This window comes from Seriola dumerili, unplaced genomic scaffold (genome assembly GCF_002260705.1).
Source record: "Seriola dumerili isolate Sdu_G_001 unplaced genomic scaffold, Sdu_1.0 BDQW01000362.1, whole genome shotgun sequence".
Taxonomy (NCBI): Eukaryota; Metazoa; Chordata; class Actinopteri; order Carangiformes; family Carangidae; genus Seriola; species Seriola dumerili.
In genome coordinates, this window is record NW_019174617.1 from 1,108,120 (window position 1) to 1,126,636 (window position 18,517).

The 18,517-nt window shown below is 38.9% G+C and overlaps 1 protein-coding gene across 1 annotated transcript; it reads right to left on the bottom strand.

Annotated features, from left to right (window-relative positions):
* Positions 1–4,652: 4,652 nt before the first annotated feature.
* dthd1 (death domain containing 1) lies at positions 4,653–13,864 on the bottom strand. Its single transcript, XM_022760735.1, has 8 exons — positions 13,598–13,864; positions 12,506–12,685; positions 11,720–11,979; positions 11,043–11,198; positions 7,258–7,547; positions 6,029–6,336; positions 5,873–5,927; positions 4,653–4,960 (listed from the first exon to the last, which is right to left on the bottom strand). Exons 1-8 carry the CDS (start codon positions 13,862–13,864, stop codon positions 4,653–4,655), a joined length of 1,824 nt encoding a protein of 607 aa, XP_022616456.1.
* Positions 13,865–18,517: the final 4,653 nt, after the last annotated feature.

Genomic DNA, 18,517 nt, shown 5'->3' on the forward strand with positions numbered 1-18,517 from the left:
GTTATTTTACTCTGAGAATGAATAAAAACTGTCAAGTTGTGGCTATAAAAGCAAAACATTGACCTCAAAGTCATCAAAATGCCGGGTATGTAGCATTAGCAAAACTTACCAATAGCTCCTTTGAGCTGAAGGGAACTGCAGAGCTGTCACTGTGGGATCATTGAGCAACACCTGTCACATGTAAGCAGTCATGATCCATACAGAAACATTGATAATATTCCCTGATTGAGATTCATGACCCACCCTTTGCAATGGAAACTCAAGCCATTACAGCCCCAGCTGCCCTGTCTGCCACTGAAATGAGGGACAAATGAAGAGTTTGTCATGGACCAGTGAGCAGTACACCTGAGAGGTCTCTCTCTCTCTCTGTCTGTCTGTCTCTTTCCCTCCCATACACACACACACACACACACATACACACACACAAAGGGCTGTAGTCAGGGCCAGGGTGTGAGTCAGAGAATCACCCCTGAGATTTGATCCATCCTTGTTTTTGTATGAATGGACAGCCACACAGGAGCTGTCTCCATTTTTCACTCATCACAGGGTTCAACACAGCACAGTGACCCAACTCACCCTATGGACCTGAGGCTGCTAAATATAGCTTATCTCAATTTCAGATTTAAAACAGATTGTTGGTGCACCATTTACGTTTAGCCTTCTGTACATGTTAAGTTTATTTTTTTTCCGTTTGTTAACAGTGTATGAGCCCTGTGAAAGACTTGCAACCTGTCCAGGGTGTACCCTGCCCTCACCCAATGTCAGCTGGGATTGGTTCCAGCACCTCTGCGACCCTAAAAGGACAAGCGGAATGGCTAATAAATGAATGAATGACAATGTATGATGTTGATATGATAAAAATGGGACTCACAATTAGAATAAAATGCAGTAAAGGTGATAGAATGACATTTTGGCAAATGCACTTATTTTCTTTCTTGCAGAGCTTTGTGGGAAAATTGCTGCCAGTCTCATGTTTCTTTTGGTAAATATGACGCTACCACCAGCAGCCAGTTAGTTTTGCTTAGCAAAAAGACTGCAATTTTTGATGTACCCTTCTGTTTTCATGGATTAAACTAACAAAATATAACATTGTTTAGTGAACTTTAGAGAACTTTAGAGTTGCTGGGACACAGCTGTGTCCCAGCAACTCTAAAATCACCTTTGAACAGAGATTGGCTGTAGCTGTTTCCCTGTTTCCAGTTTGTGTGCTTAGCTAAGCTAACGCATTCGCTGCTGGCTGTAGCTTCATGTTTACCATACATAAGAGTTTTATCAATTTTCTCAAAATAATAAATATATATAATTTTTTTGTTTTTTTTTCAGAATCTTAATGTTCAATCTTGATGAGGATTCGGCTGTGCTTAGATCTAAATTACTGTGAGGCAGTACAGTGTGTATGATTGCTTAAATGAGTAAACAGGGTAATTAAACCAGCCTTAAATCAAAAATAATCAGCCATACAGCTAATGGAAAGGCTTGCACAAGTAATTTTCCAGTTCCTCCACTTTTATGATAAAAGGTAATTTAACAACAAATCTGGGGCTTTTAAGTGAAAGAAAAGAAGTCTGTTTTTCTTCCATAACTCTCAGTATGAGCTGTGACGGTGCATATATTAATTCACAACTATTTCTGCATCTCAATCACATCAGACAGTTTTACCTTGACAGCTAAAAGTGTGAAGGCTAATAAAGGCAGCGAGGACTCCTGCAAAAAAAAAAAGAAAGAAAAAAAAAAAAGTCGGAGCACTCCAAACGAAGAAGAAGGCGGATGATGAAATGAATGATGAAACAGATGAGGTTTTAATCAGAATCTCTTTACGCTGGCACTCTGTGGGAATTCTTCACCTCATCAGCCCTCGGTATCCTCCCCCACTGGACGATGGGCAACCTCCCAGAGTGCCTTGCTGCGTGGCCTTTTCAATAATGTAGAGGGGGAGAGAAAGGAGATAAAATGAGAGAGGTAACGATTTCCTGGCACTGTGGGAGCCCCCTCTGTGACATTTACCTCTAGTGGAGCCCTCAATGTGTGTGTGTGTGTGTGTGTGTGTGTCTGATGGCCCTATGCCAGACTAATGATACCCCCCTCTGGCACACTCTCCCGAGGCACTAAACTCTCTTGCTAGTGATGCCACACGTGTCCTTTAGAATCACACTGAAGGGAAAGTGGGAAGAAAAGTGTGGGCAAAAGAGCAAGAAGGAGTGTAAAAAGTTTGAAAAGGGAAATACGGGAGCAATACTCCCACCTAAGTGTGAAGCTGGGGAACAATACAATGGCAGAATATAAAGGGAAGAGAAAAGGTTAATGAACAGAGGAGACCGTTTTTGTTAGCAAGTGACAGAGAATGAGCAGAAGCCATCATCCTCTTTAATCCATCAGCTCCACCTGTTACCATTTCATACTTCATTAACCGTTCCCCCCATTTGCAGCACTGGGTGGTCTCCTCTGTCTCCACGGGGAGTCCCCTACCCCCCACCTGGACACATGGCATCTATCATTACCCCCCTGCTTCAGCTTAGGGCCTGCAGAATGTCACACAGCTGGAGCGGGAGGCTCTGAAGACAGATGAAAAACCCTGGTGAACGTCATTAAAAACACGGAGCGCACTTCTGCTGCCAGTAATTTAGTTATAAGAGGGACTCATTGTGGCGCTACATAAACCAACTTCAGCTCAGGTTTTCAGACAGAACATAATTGTTGAGAAAACATCTCAGCACAAGGTCTATTTAGTAGCAGTCCCAGTGATTACTGTCATATCACACGATCCTCCCAGGTGTCAAATTTACATTTTTATTTCTAGGCACTTTAAGGATTTCTCGTTCATATTGGCATTTAAGTTGAGGTTCAAAGCCTTGGAAGAAGCAGTTAAGAAATCTATTTCACTACATTCATTGAGTAGCTGTTCTGGAGCTTTTGATCATATTTCATACGTCAGCTTTTAAACCAACATTGACAAGAAGGCTTAAAAAAAGAAAAGTTCCACCTCCTGTAGTTAATGGCTAATTAAGCTAACTTAGGTTCCACAAGTTCGTTGAAAATTTTAAAACAGTAATGCTGTAAGAACGGCTTTAGATGTGCACTTGATGGCTGGAACAGTAACATATTGTACATGACATTGTGCTGAAGAGGTTAAAGAAAAAACTCTCCAAGTACTCGGTTAAGAGAAGATTATTCTGCATAAATTTTGATAATCGATTTCTCCTTCATTTTTCAAGAAAAAATGTTGGACTGCTGGTCGGACGAGACAACAACTGAAGACGTTACCTTGGACGAATTTTTCAGAGGTTCTGGCATGTTGCAGAATAAATAATTATATTAATTGAGAAAATAACAGTGAAACTAATGCATGCTAAGTAACGATTTTACTCCAGCCCCATTAACGTTAACATGGTGAGAAATCAAAACCTTCACAGGTTTGAGGGATGGGTGTAACTATCGCTCAATTCCATGACAACTGGAAAGACGCCATCTGATGGTGAGTCTTGTCAGATATGTTTGAAAGCTCCAGATTAGCTACTAAATGGACTTTGTGATGAGATGTTTCCTCAACTGCTTGAACCTCACTAACATTTTCAGAATCTGTACACATTATACAAAGGCAATGATTTGTGTACATATCAGCATTTTCCACTTGAAAGGCATAGATACAAACGTATACACACAAAAATATTAAAAAAAACAAACAAAAACACACAAATACATACATTTATATTCCAAGTTTTTCCAATTTATATCAAAAACAGAATATACCTAAGCACGCAGAGAGAAAAGCCTTTGTTATCTAATCAGCTATCATCAACAGACGCTGTCAAGTCTAAAAGATGACTCGGTGTCAGGGAGCTGAAAAGAGGTCACAGCTCAGTGTCAGCATTTGTTTACACAGAGAGAGGAGATGGCTGACTGGTCGTGTAAATCTCCTACCTGTCTGTGGAGACAAACTACAAAATGAAGTGAGAATGTGAAGGTCTTGACAGAGATTAATGCTGACTTTAAATGTGAGAATAACCTGAGAAAACCCATACATTTCAAAGTGTGGCAACGCTTAACATCTCCAGTCACACACATTGTGTGTTAGCCTCACATACCATACCAACATACACCTCACATATAAAAGCTATACAAGCTTTTTTTTTTGTTTTGTTTTATGGAAGTGTGAATCAAGTTGTAGTTGCAGAAAATGATCTGTGCTTGTGTCTAGAGTCAGATTGATTAGATTTATTGCATTACAACACATAGTTTGAGGCAAGGTGTCAATTACAAATGGCTAATAAAATAGACAAATTAATTTATTGTTTCTGATAGCCTATTCCCTCTAATGTTTGCTTTTTTCTTGATTAAATGAATAATGTTTTGTTCTTAGATTTCTCAAACTACTCAAATAAAAGCTTTGTGGTTTACTTAGCTATAACTCATACACATAATCAATCATTGATGATTTGTCACAAGTAGATAGCTTCATTTTTTAGGGGTCACCAGCCAAAAAGGGTGACAACCAGTAATTTAAAAATTTGACTCATGTCTGAAGAGAGCACAGACTCTCACAGGGCAATGCTGACCCCTTGTGGATCAAACAAAGCACTGCGCGCACCTCATTTGACACCCATGCTCATGAGCAGCAGTAAAAGATCTGTGTGATTTTTGCTTTTTAAGTCTTTTTATTTCAGTGAACCCTGTCTGGTGGCTGCAGCCTGTCGCAGAAGCAGCTCTCTGGCCAGATCTGGCCTGCCGCTCTTGGCCAAGCAATGAGCCAGCTGAGAGGCCTTGGGTTGGTGTGGAGCAGCGGGTAGCGCCCTCCTCCACATGGCCAGGACGTGGAAGGCCTGCGTGGACAGGCTGTCCCCGGCCCGGAGCTTCACCAGTTGTGCAGCGCTACGACGGAGACGCAGGGAGAGCGCCAACAGGGCTATTTCTTCCTCTGAAAGTTCCCCAGCCAGCCAGAGAAGAAGAGAGTCTGGCAGGGAGTCTGGTGGGTGGGCAAGAGATGAAGGATGGAGGAATGAGCAATGTGGTTGAAATAATTTTCACAACATCAAAGGCATTTCCTGATATTTATCAAAATATGGCTAATTTATGCAAAAATAATCAGTGATGCAATGAATTTGGTGCAACTATCAAAAAAGTTGGCCCCTTTCATATGGTTATGATTGATATCACTGATGTGTGAGCATCATTTTTGTTGTAGCTGTGAAGTGATTTTAAATTTTAAGTAAATTTATGAAATCTTCTGCAGTCTAATCGGCAAAAGCCTCCAGTTTTATACCAACATTTCTGTCTAAGAGTTCTCATAACCTTATTTTGCAGTGAATATACTTGAACTTGTTTTGAATTTAAATGAAAACAGGTTGAAATGAATGAACTAAGGCAGTTTTTTTAAGATTTTGAAAAGTGTTGATTTGTATTAAAACAGGTCGAAATATTCTTACTGGATTTTTTTTAACCAATTTTTCCAAAGAAAAAAAAAGAAGAATAATCCATAAAATATCAGATAAATGTTTAATATTTCCCTCTGAAATGTAATGGATTATAAGATTATAAAAATTGGAAATGCTCAAATAAAGTAGAACTGTACTTGATACTATACAATATGATAACGTACTTCATGATATGATACGATTCCATTAAAAGTTACCAGATTAATGATACTAATACTGTACTAATACTGAAATATTGATCAGTGTTAAAGCAATAAGCAGCACCACAGCAATTGAATCCATTTCAAAACATTACAGATTATTACATTTATTTGAAATTGTAGACAAGGAATGCTTCAGTGTGCAGGAAAAGAATGTGAGGAGAAAGACCAAGGATGGAAATGTATATAGTGGGGAAAAGAACTATGCATGCATTTATGATAGATAAAAGGCACTTCACCCACCTGTTTCCTCACATATCTTCACTCTGGCTGTGATGGGCCGATTAATGCTTCTCACCTTCTGAGATGAAACAAAATGAATTATGTAAGAACATTCTTTCATCGTAAGGTCAACGTTTTCAAGTATAATGTTGAATATCTCTGTGAATGCTTCTTCACCTTGGGTAAAGTCAGAGACAGCTTACACACAGGATCTCCCAGGAGCTTTCCATCCTTCGGGGCGGCTTTGTCCCCTCGCCACTCCAGCTCACCTCTGGTCACCTTGTAAAACACAGCCGCCCCCTTGTAGTGGGGGGAGCTGTGGTTCCCAAATGGATCCACTTCAGTTAGACGCACTAAGAGGTGATTGATGCGCTGACTGTGAAAGGCGATTCCGTCCTGTGGGATGTCATTTTGGTTGTTTTGAGTTCCTATTGCAAAAGAAGAATATTTAAAAAGAAAGATGATTACATTTAAGTCAGTGTCATCTAGGGTTAATGCAGATTTGAAAAATAACTGAATCAAGACTCAGCGAGTATATCATGAAAAAAAATACACATTACTTAGTGTGTGAAGGAAGATCTATCTTGAGTCAAAAGATAATAATGGTTTGGTTTATTGTATATGGACAAAGGAGAACCTTTTAATTAGAGCAGAGTCTGATATGTTGTGAAACATTTTTCTTTCAGCCTTTTTCCCTCTGTATGAAGACGAGGATGCAGGTTCAGCTTTGAGCTGAATGCTAATGTGGAAATGCTAACATGCTTATAGGAAACAGGTAATGATTATCAATCTCTTGTTTACATAATTACTGAAAATCCATCAAATAAGTTTTAATAGCTGACTATTTCGCACTGCTAATTATGTATATAGCAATATTATAATGTCTGTCTTCACCTATCAATGTATATTTTCAGCAAATTAGCACTTCAAAAGTTGCTTTTAAACAGTGCTAGCACTGCTAGCTTAAAGTTGCAGTAAACTAAGCTAACCTCTGTTTTATCTATTTACTTTTTGCAGGAGCTGGAGTTACATGGAGGTTTTGCTTTATTATTTGCCATGGTCAGGTATGTTTCAGAACATATTTTACCTGTTGAATGTTTAACTATGAACCCTGGTGTGGGAGTTTAGCTAGCGGGCAGTATTATTTATACTAGCATAATAACATTTGATTTCATTTGTTTTGCAGGTTTTTGGTCACAAACCAAAGTAATGGACAAATTGAAAATTTTACCTAACAGTAGTGCTAGATGAAATATCAGAGAATCACCAAAGTTATATCAAGTCATCTTCTGGGAACCATGAACCAACCATTTTTTGTGTGTGCCAATCCATGTTGAGATATTTTATTGGATAAGTGAAAACTTTGCATGAGCACAGGCCCATTGTATGTCAACTTCACACCCCACCTGTGGAGGTGATGTTGCCACTGAAACGTAGCAGAAGCTGGTCTCCTTCACACATGGAGATGTCTGATGAGGTCTCCAGGAGGCCGCTGTAGCCCTGAGCTCGCAGTTTGTTCAGTTCCCAGCTGAGGTCCCGGCTGGGCAGGGCAGCTAACAGGACAGTGTGAGGTTTGTCCTGCCGGTGCTGGAGGACGACAGTGACTGCGTGGCAGCCAACCGACTCTTCCAGCTCCTCTGCCAGGGAGGTGAGATGACAAGGCTGCAGTGGGGAGAGGAGACGAACCAGCAGTAGTCTGAGGGGAGGGAGGGGAGAGGCAGACAGAGACAGACCCAAAGTTAAGAAGTTGAGCTCAGTGAAGAGATTAGATTGTGGTTGAATAGAGGGAAGAGATGAGTCTGTTATCGTGGGCAGAATACAGACTTAACACACTTAATACAGAGTAAAGAATTCATATTACCTACTGTACACACATTATTCCCAAGGCAAGCTGTTTTAGATAAGAACAAGAGAAAGAGTTTCGGGAAATAATCAGGCTCCATTCTTATTAAAGGAACAGTTCACAATTTACAACTAATATTCTTAATTGGATTTTTTAAACTGGTGACTAAATCAGACAGGCAGTCAGATACCTTTATTTTCTCATTGCCTATATTTCTCTAGAGATTAATTAACACTTTCACCATAAATGTGTGATTATGTTCTGACTTAGAAATGCTAAAGCCTGGAATTCAAAGCATTTGAATTCCATACTGCCTCTTTTAAACCTCTTATGTAAAGGAAAGCTTGCTCTAAGTCTGCTGTAGCACTTCACATTTCATTTCTTGTCATGCTGTCTCCTATACTTTAACATGTTTGAATAACAGGCATATACTTTTAACATCAAAACACCAGAGAGGTGGAACAGGAGTTGCATGAGTGGTGAGTTCATGTTCTTTATATACAATAAAATAATCTTCGAGGACATACTAAAGAGATTAAACTGAATTAAATTTGATTATCATTATTAACCATTAGATTAAAAAAGTTAACAAAACTACACTGAGAAGTAAAGTTAATGTTGTAATGATGATGACGTTTTTTAAAGACCAGTACCAAAGATTTTGTTATGGTATATCCAACGATAGAAAAACAAACTAACAAAATATTGCAAATTTAACCAACAGAACTATAAAGAATCTTTCCTACTTTTAAAACTTATTAAGATTAAATATGACAGTAAGATGGCTGGAGTTTTGGCTATTTCTGCACAACACCACAGTACCACAATAATTTCTGCTCTATGAAGAATCTTGTACATCCTGTTTTGAAGATTTGAAAAATAATAATGATTATTGTAGGGAAATGTAATGCTCTAACTTCCACTATGACAAAAAATATTTGGTAAGATTAAAACAAGTAGTCCCAACCTCAATTTACTAGTAAATGAATTTGAAATTACACATTTTTTCACTAAACATTTGTTGTTTTACACGTATAAAAGTGTGTTTAATTTATCATATTTACATGTTTGTTTTGTTCCTGCAGTGCCTCGCATCAACACATCAAACATCTATCTCCATGTTGAAATTTCCACCAGAGCTGATTGTCCACAAGTAAGAATCCATGAGTTTCAAAAGACTTCACAAAGGACCGTTCTCCCCAGATATATGAAGCCTCACTTCCTAACTTTCTCTTTCTATTCTTGCTCTCTCTGTGTGTGACCAGGGGCAAAGTCTTCTACCTCATCTATGTGGTTGGAGGGCTCCTGATGACAGTCACAGCTGGCAGTCTATGTTTGGATGTAGCTGTGAGGACGGCCCAGGATCCTGCTAAGCTGCTGCGTCTGTCAAACACACTCATTGGACTCGTGGGCTTCAGACACCAAATACGTTTTGTGAGAAACCTAAAAATCATGTCCAGCTGAAGAAAAATTTATTTATTTATTATCAAAATGTCATTTAATTACTCAAATCTTGTTAAGACAACACTATGTCTGCTCTCTTTGGCTAAACCAAATTCTAAAACGAATTCAAAATGCTCAATTTCATTCCTGCATGTTTTTTTTTTATATGAAAACATGAGCACAGTTTTGACTTTCTGTATCTTGCAGGCTAACTCCCTCGCAAAACAAAAACTGAAAAGGCTGTACTTCACTGAGAGGTGTTAAGGGACTTTCAGTTACTCTCATTCACACAAAAAATATTCTGTTGTGCATCAATCAAGACAGTGTTTACTGTTCTGTATGTGTGTGTTCCAGTCTCAACAGTTTCCTTGATGTGACAAGAGCAGCACAGCGTGGATCTGATTTTATGAGATTAATACAGTTTCCTGGTTCCCCTGAGAAACACGTGAACCTGGAGTCAACATCTGTCAACTGCATCTCAGCAAAAAGGTACAAACAGGAAATGAAAACTATTAAATTCATCTGCAGCGCTTAAGAACTATTTCTGCTCTGTGGTCAGACGCAGGATTTGTCACATCCTCATCTGGGATGTGAGCAGCCAGCGCATAGTGATACTGTGTATGGTAGACAACAGCAACAAACTGAAAACCTACAGTCCTTCAAATCAGCTGCAGTGGCTGGTGGACTTCAGTAGGAAGGCTCAGGAACAAGGAGATGTAGTAAGAAAATTATTACAGTTTGGCATCCCAGCATATGTACTGTATCTGTAGCACATCATGAAACTGTTTTGATATTATGCTGTATGTTTTTCAGATTGTACTTCTTGTGGATGGACAAACTGTTCAAATCAGCAGTGAACCTAAGACAAATGAAGCTAAAAATGAGCGTTACCCTACCCGTCTGACCCTGGGGCTGTCTGCATTGTCTGTAGTTCTGCTCTGGATGTTCCTGCCTCACATTGCAGTTTGTGTTGTTGTCTTGTTAAGTTGGAAAGTGCAACAACACATCCGCTGAGAAGTGCTGTCATAGATATGCTAACAATAAACATTTTAAAGGAGCTATTTGTAGGTTTTGCTATTGCTGTATAGCTAACGTTAGAATTAACAGCTGTATACCAGTCAAAAGGAATGTTGTGAGTTCAGCATCAAACATCATCCCTCTTGTTTTGCTTTCTATTTTCTATCACTTCTTTTCTTCCACTGAAGTTAGCATGCTAACCAGCTAGCCCTGGCCTGGTCAGACTGTCTCATCATTTTCCTATACTGAGTTACTGTAGCATCCAGTCTGCCCTGAAGAAGTAGGGCTGCTCAGATGACTGAGCTCTTGGCAAGACTGGTACGCAAACAGCTGTTAATGCTATACCTATGCTATACTTTTAAATTGGCCCAGTTTATCATGACCAGTTGCATATCTTTTTTTTCAAATTTGTCAGAAATGTAGATCAGTCAATAACAAAATAAGAAAATCATTCAGGCTTCATATCCAATTTAGTGTAACTCTCAATATTTTGAACCAAGTGTCTCTTTGTAGCTTCCAGCTGGCGCAGAGCATTGCTCTTCAGCAAGGTTTCTAACACAACCTTTGCTCCTGCCTCCCTGCAGGGGGGGCCTTGGTCAAGGACATAATCAAGTGGTTACTGGCTTTTGAGTGTATCCAATCTCTTACTTTGATTCTGTGCATAGTAAGTCTATGGGCAAATACTGTATTGTGTGTTTGCATTTCTCTTAACGTATGTATTTTATTTTATTATGTTCCTTGTGCTGTAAATCACCTTTGATTAATGTGTTGTCTTTAAAGGACTATTTAAATAAAACAGATTTTTACTAATCTTATTAATGATTCTCATCAGCTATTTACTTTTGCACCAGGGATTTTTTTAAAAGGAGAAAACCTGATGTTACAAACCTGTCAAAGTTCTCTGTCAGCTCAAAGGATGCCAGTCCGTCCTGCTGGTTTCTGACCGTGACTTTCTCCAGGACGCTCCACTGTTTATCCTTTGAGCCCAGAACAATCAGTTGCTCATTGGATGTTTCCTTTGAGGACTTCAAGGCACCCAGTATTCTGACAGAGATATCAAAACCAATGTAAAATACCCCATCACAAGAAAAAGCCCTGCTTTTAAAATATTTTTGTTAGCATTGTACAGTCATGTGTGAGCTTCAAAGTGCAGGGATATTAAATCAGGAAAAATCTCAATCTCATAAGGACATTTCTGTCTATAACTGAGTCCTAAGAAACCTATTTTGCAGTGCAGGCAGGATATTTCAGCCTGTTTTCAAATTAAACTAAATTGCTTTTAAAAAAATTTTTTTTCTTTCTTCCTTTATTTATCAAACATAAATGTAGAATAGAGCAGCTCAGCACAATTGAAACATAAAAAAGTTGGTTTTATTGAAACATTTTGATTTGTATTGGAAACAAGTTGAAACTGTCTTAACCACACTGGGAAATTTTGTGTCCTTTTAAAAAGGAGAAGTACTAACTTTAAGGACTCAGAAATGCAGATGAGTAAAAGCAGTATCAGTAGCCTCCTACTTCACAGATGCTTTAATTAAGACAAACACAAAGAGGCTTTATCTTACCTCACTCTGTGGCCAGCAGGTTGATCCCATGCTGGATAAACAGAGTGGGTGTGGTGATGCTTTGTCTCTTCACCTTGTCCCCTTATCTTTCTCTTTCTTTCAGGGTTTGGGGGACAGGGCAGGGTGACAGTGAGGGGTCGTCTCAGGGGCTGTGAGGTCGGGTGGGTGAGGTAGAGTAGTGGGCTCGTAGACACCACTGAATAATAGACATCACTTCTGGACTTGACAGCAGCCAGGAGGACGGCGTCTAACGGCTGGATCTGAAGCAGGAAACAGCTGTTCTGCATTATTTAGGCAACAGTTTAGACAGAGTGGAGATGCTGTGTGATATGAAAATATATATTTTTTCAGCCACACTTTTCTTTCGCCAACAGCATGCTGGTTTGTCTGAGAGAGCCGTGCAGAGTGGGAGACATTGGTTTTTGACGTACAATCAAGCAACAAACAGCTGTGGTGAAGTTAGTTCACGGATGATTACACTCTGAAGTCAATTCAAATATCAGCCACAGCTGGGTTTTTTTCTCCTTCTCTCTTTTGCTTTTTATGTCCCTTTTCCCTTACCATGTCTTACTTTGTTTTTATCTCATTTTTGGAACAATTCCACTTTTTTGAATACTGAGTCTGAGGGCTGATCTCAAATTTACACAGGAGTTTTACCCAACTCTCAATCCCAAATAACCCACAACAAATAAGTCGTGTAAACCAATGAATTTTGCAATACCATGCTTGTATTAAAGGTCAAATGGAAGAAAGATGGATAATGATCAATTCAAGTCATCTCCATACCATGATCTGTGCCATTACTGGAGCAGTGAAGGCTCCTGGGAGGTAGTTGAGACAAATGCGCTGGTCCATTGGGAGCTTGAGTGACAAACCCCTACTGGGAACGGTGTAATTTTCTCTTTTTAGACAGGAAACAACTGCAAAGAAACCCAGGGAATACACCTTCACTTCTGCAAATGAGCCCTGATGAAGACATGAATGACACATACATGAAATTACCTTTTTCAGCCAAAGTATATGAATCAGTGCACCACAAGGCTCTAAATTAGAACCTGTTTATTTTTCAATTCAAAACAACATAGGAAAGAACATCCAGCCAGTGACGTTTTATCTCTATGCAGATGATGCTGTTATCTATTCAGCTGGCTACAAACTGCTGTTGTCACTGTTCCAATTAAAATGAACCCTGAATGCAGAAAAATAAGAAATCATTCCCATTCTGTATGAAATACAGACAACATTACTCTTCAAATAATAGATGGAACAGAATTAGAAAAAGTCTCTCATACGTATCTTAAAGTTTGTGTACAAATTAACCTTCACTATTCACACTGAATATGTATTACATAGAAATTTAGATCCAGATTAGGTTTTTATTTCGGTTTTAAATAAGAAAGAAAAAACCTTGTTCAGTCTACATTTTTATCCCCCCTGGTTCATGATGACCTTTTTTTCATTGGTTTTATTTTGAATGTTGCATCACAAACTCATCACTGAGATTTATATCTTTTTCAAACAGGCATCACACCCAACAAGGTGGATAATCTTCAGGGTCCCCAGAGTCTCTCTGGGCTTGGAATAATTGAGAAGACACTATATTTGGAAAACACTGCCTTCATTGCATTCCCTCAATGCTACATTCAAAACATGTTTCAGGAAGAAAGTCAAGCTTTATTTATGCCTCCCAGGTCCTATGCTAATGTGCTATACTGCATGCAAAGGTTACACATTTTTGTGCGATTAATTTATGTTAATTTTTTTCAGTTAGGTTTAGCCTGTAAATGAAAAGCACACATAGATCAAAATGTACAGTTTTTGTTCATGAAATTTTAGAAAATTAAAATAAGTGAGCATATGTATAATATAAAATTTTACCCTCTGCCCTCCATACGTGCCCTCTGTTGTTACAGGAGTGACGTAGCTCACCCTCCTCTCCCCATCCATTATTTTGACAGTGACATCCCTGTAGCTGCCACGGTAGCGCGCGCAGAAAGGCATAACCACGGTCACAGGGAAGTGGAAGTTGGCTCTGTCTTGAACTTTGACCCTGATCACTCTGCTCACCAGCTCCTCCGAGCCGGTGACCATTAGGCAGCTGAAGGCGTCCGCCACTTCACACCTCAGGACTTCAGCCACACCCATAGGTGCTCTAATAAAGCATGCATCTGGTGTGTTTGATTGGCTGTCCTCCATTTTACCAGTGAGCCTAGATATTATTTCAAATAGATACAGTATGTACACAGATTAAAAACATTAAGCTGTGAAGTTCAAGCTGAAACAAGAAACATGGGAGATTGTAAGCAACATGAAAAAGCTCCTAATTGCTATTAATATTAGAGGCTGTAATAGGAGTAGTAGAATTTGTAGCAGAAATATTATTATCTTCAAGCAACATTTCTGATTAAAAAAAAAACAAAAGAAAAACTGCAACCATCTTAAGAATTTCTAAAATGCTGAAGCACACATATTTTCCATATCAGCCTCTCCCAGACTTGGCCTGCCCTTCTGATCTGAATTTTCCTGATTTGTTTGGCGTTTGGACAAATGTGGGCATTGACCTGACAGTGAACTGTGGGAAATAGCAGGCTATGGGGAGACTAGGTGGTCAAAACGTGTGCACCTTGTAATAAAGCAGCGCGGAGAGTTTGCTTCTGTATCACTGAGAAAGGGAAATGATGGGAAGGAATCAAATCATGTCCAGATTTTTTTTTTAGTGATAGGACTTGTTGACATGTTTTACTGTCTTCAAAAATCCATTAGGTTAAATAGCATTTTGCTGTCGACACAGGTGGGAGCAGACTCAACTGATTTACTCTTCATAACAAGCAGAAATCTGTTTGTTGTCAATTGTATTCTAGTGGAGATCACTCACTTTCTTGTTTACAAGAGTACATAAAATGCTTCTGGCTTAAGTTTGGTTAAATGTGTCTAAAATGAAGAACCAGACATCAATATTAGATAATGATTTTAACAACCAAAGAGGAAAACTGCATCTTAATGGGGGCAAAAAGGTGATGATTTTGTCAACTTACCCCAGTGTGATCCATTCAGTCTTTGTCTCTTCTTTGCCCTTGACATTGATTTTCTCTGCATTCTTTTCTGTCTCCTTCAGTAACTCAGTCTGACTCACTGGAGAAACACAGACCTCATTATCATTCACTTGACCTTTGACCTCCAATTCTTTCCCTGTGTCTTTCAAATCATTGCAGTCTGATGTTTGCTCATTGTCTGTTGACGGCCTTGTGTAGCTTCGATCACCTTCATCCTCACCCTTCTGTTTACGCCCAGAGTCGGATTCACATGGATCATGGGAGCTCAGGTGATTGTTGCAATCTTCAGGTTCTGCTGAAGTTTCTGAGTCTCTGGTTTCCTGAAGTGCTGCATCCACACTTGTGGCTTCTTTTGCAGATAATTGGACAATTTCTGCATCCAGTTTGGTTATGATTGTGCTCAGTTTTTGCATAATTTTCTCTGTGTCCTCCACTATACTCTGAAAAGTATCACTGAGGGAGTCTGAACAAGATATGGCTTTACAGTCTGGCTCTGAAAAAAACAAGCATATTGAACATGGGCAACTGCTGGCAACAAAAAAAATAAGATTTTTACTGACAAAATTTTTTATTGATTCTTCACCTACACATTAAAACAACTGCTGTTTCACAGAATTGTTTTTGAATTTCATGAACTATTCATAATGAAGTCAAATGTGGTGTTTTGTAGTTTGTATATAATGTTTGTAGGTATTTGCCTTAAAAATACATTTTAAATATCTGCTTTAATTAATCTAGGGGCGTTCTCTCCAAATCATGCTTCAACTCCTCTCAGCGATTTTATTTTAACTGACACTTCAACTGCTTCCAGCAAAAACTGATCAGCAGTTGCAAAGACACTTTAAACTCCACCTGCATGTGAAGTCCTTCAACCAACACAAGCATAAACTAATTTTCATGCTTACATTTAAACTTCCGCTGACACTACCTTCAGTGTCTCTACTTCAACTGACACTTCAACTCCTTTTCCCGCTTACAATGAACTGACACTTCAGCTCCTTTAACTAATCAAAGTCTAGCTGTTACCTCTACACAAAGACTCACTGTGTTAAGATATTTTTACTTTTCCAATGTTCCAATTTCTCTAAAAGGTAGAAAAAGATATGTATCAATGAGATCAACTTCCATACCCAATGTAGACGTATACTGCTGATCACCGCCCCCTGGTGGACACTTGTTGAGCATGGAGGCACATTCTCTGAGGGCTTCTTTCCAGGCTGCCACTCGCTCTGAATGAAAAACACTCAGCTCCTTCAGCACTCGCAGAACTTTTTGCTTGCATTCTTTCTCCAACTGCTCTTCATTAGTATTCCTTCCTCTCCCCTCTCCTTCCTCTTCATCCTCCTCCTCATCCTCTGCTGGACTGAGCATCCTTTCTTCACTCCCTCTCTGTATTTCCTCTCCTCTACCTGGTTCTTCTCCTGTGCACCTCCTCCCACCCACTGTTTGCTTGTAATGATCTGTGGATCGTCTGTCAGCTTCAACCCCCTGAATAGTTTCAGTCAACATGTTGAGGAGACTGTCCTCCTCCCTCCTGCCATGGAGAGACTCAGCTTCATCTGTCTGTTTATTCGCCAGCAGATCGTCATCCATGCTGAGCTGAAAAATACAACATATAAGAGTCACAAATGTCTAATCTGGCCTGTTTCCTTCCCCCTTTTCAAATCATGTTGTATATAGCAAAAAACAATTCATTGCTTTCACAAAATATTGGTGAATAATATCTAATATTCACCAAGAATGAATGTATTCTGTCGTCTACCTCCTTTTAGATTTGAAGCCGAATCCCCCTTGTTCGCTGTGTCCTTGGCATTGAGTGTTCCTGTGCACAGCTATCCCAGTTTGCAGGAGCCAATGCTGTATTTATATGGCTGCCAGCAGTAAAACATGTTGCCAAGGCGACCCCTGGAGGCGTGGCAGGGAGAGACAAAAGAGGAGCCACAGAGTAAAAGATTCACAGGAAGACAGACTGCTGTCTTCCAGACATCTCATCCCTCTCCTCTATTCTTCCGTCACTCATTTTACTGCTTGTATGTCCAGACAGTAAAAGACGTGAGCTCTTCAACTTCACCCACTCCTGAACTCAGTGAAGAATTTCACATTTTATTTTTATTTCAAATATCAGAAATGCCATGTGTTTTAAAGGCCTGTGTATGTTGGGGAGGATGATATAGAATTAAATTGTGGCTTTAGAGCAATTTAATACTGTGTAGAATGTCATTTTGTTTTAAGTGGAATTCCTGATTTTACAGTCCCAAGACATAGACAGTGGAAGGAGTATCCAGTATTCAGACCCTTTACTGAAGTTCAAGACAAATACCACAGTCTAAAACTACTCCATTGAAGTACATAAGTATCATAAGCAAAATGGTCTCAAAGTAACGAAAGTACTAATTATGCAGAAATACTCCTTTAGAGTGTTATATTATCAATAATGTATTGTTGAATATCATTATATTATGATGTAATGGGTCGATGCATAGCCAACTAGAAGGTACTTCATAGACTACTTGTTTGTTTCAAAGTAAAGCGCTGCATTGTATTTTATAAGTTCCTCATATTTTTTTCGTTAAAATCTTAATTACAAAAAAGTGAGTGGTATATTTCTCTCAAACATGTAGTGCAATACAAGTATTAATAATATAAAATGATAATAGTACAAGTACTAGACCTCTGTATTAAACTTGAGTACAGTGTTTCAACAGTATTTGGGTTTAGAAGATGGATGGATTGACAAAAGTTCCATAAATTAAACTCAGGTTTGAAATGTCAAAGTTGGATTAGATTTATTCAACAGGATAATAAGACAATGTAAATATATTTACCAGAAAACATATTAGTGAAATATAAACCTTTTTGGTTTGTTGATTATCTTTATTTATTTGAAGAAAATCGTTTTCCTTCATCACACAAATCTCAATGGGCTGTTTTCACAGCAGGCAGTAAAGCACTGTAACAACATTAATGTAACTTTAATGATGGCTCTGTTATATTCGAGCATCCTACTAAGTCATGACAGTGTGACAGAGAGCCAGCATGCACAACAGCAGGAATCTGAAACTGAAGCAGATAAACAGAATTCAGTTTTGTTCGACATTAAAGTCATCGTTACCTGAAGCCACAGTACTGCAGCCCTCTGTCACCATCATGTGGCTTATACTACAAACTGTAGGGTAAACCAGGTTAAGACCCCCTGACAGGGTAACAAGCCACCCCCTCTAATTCCCCTTCAATTTATGAGATTGGGGCCAATTTTCATATGAGCTCTTTTCTTTAATTGTAGTGGCCTTACTAATCGTTGAATAGCATCAAAATTTCTGATCAGATTTCTGATATGTTTACATTCATCTAACAAAATAACATAATAGCTAACCAATGGTTAGCTCTGACAAGTCCTTGTTGCCTGAAAGCCACAGTACTGCAGCTCTCTGTCACCATCATGTGGCTGATTCTGAAAACTATTATTAACTTATTTGTCCTGATAATGTTCACTTGTGGAACAACAAACACCCAGATGTGTTACATATTTTGTGTGGGACCATGTGGGACCAAACTAAGGTTTACTTAGGTTTTGATGGACCCATGCACTTCAGGTCTTTGTGCTTTTATCTTGATGCTTTCTTATGTTTTGTAGTTTTTATACTACTATTTTAAATGTATATATTTTTCATTTGATTTATTTATCTTCTACCATTTCAACTGGATTAAGAGATAAAGGTAAAAAATCTGTCACATTAAATGTTAT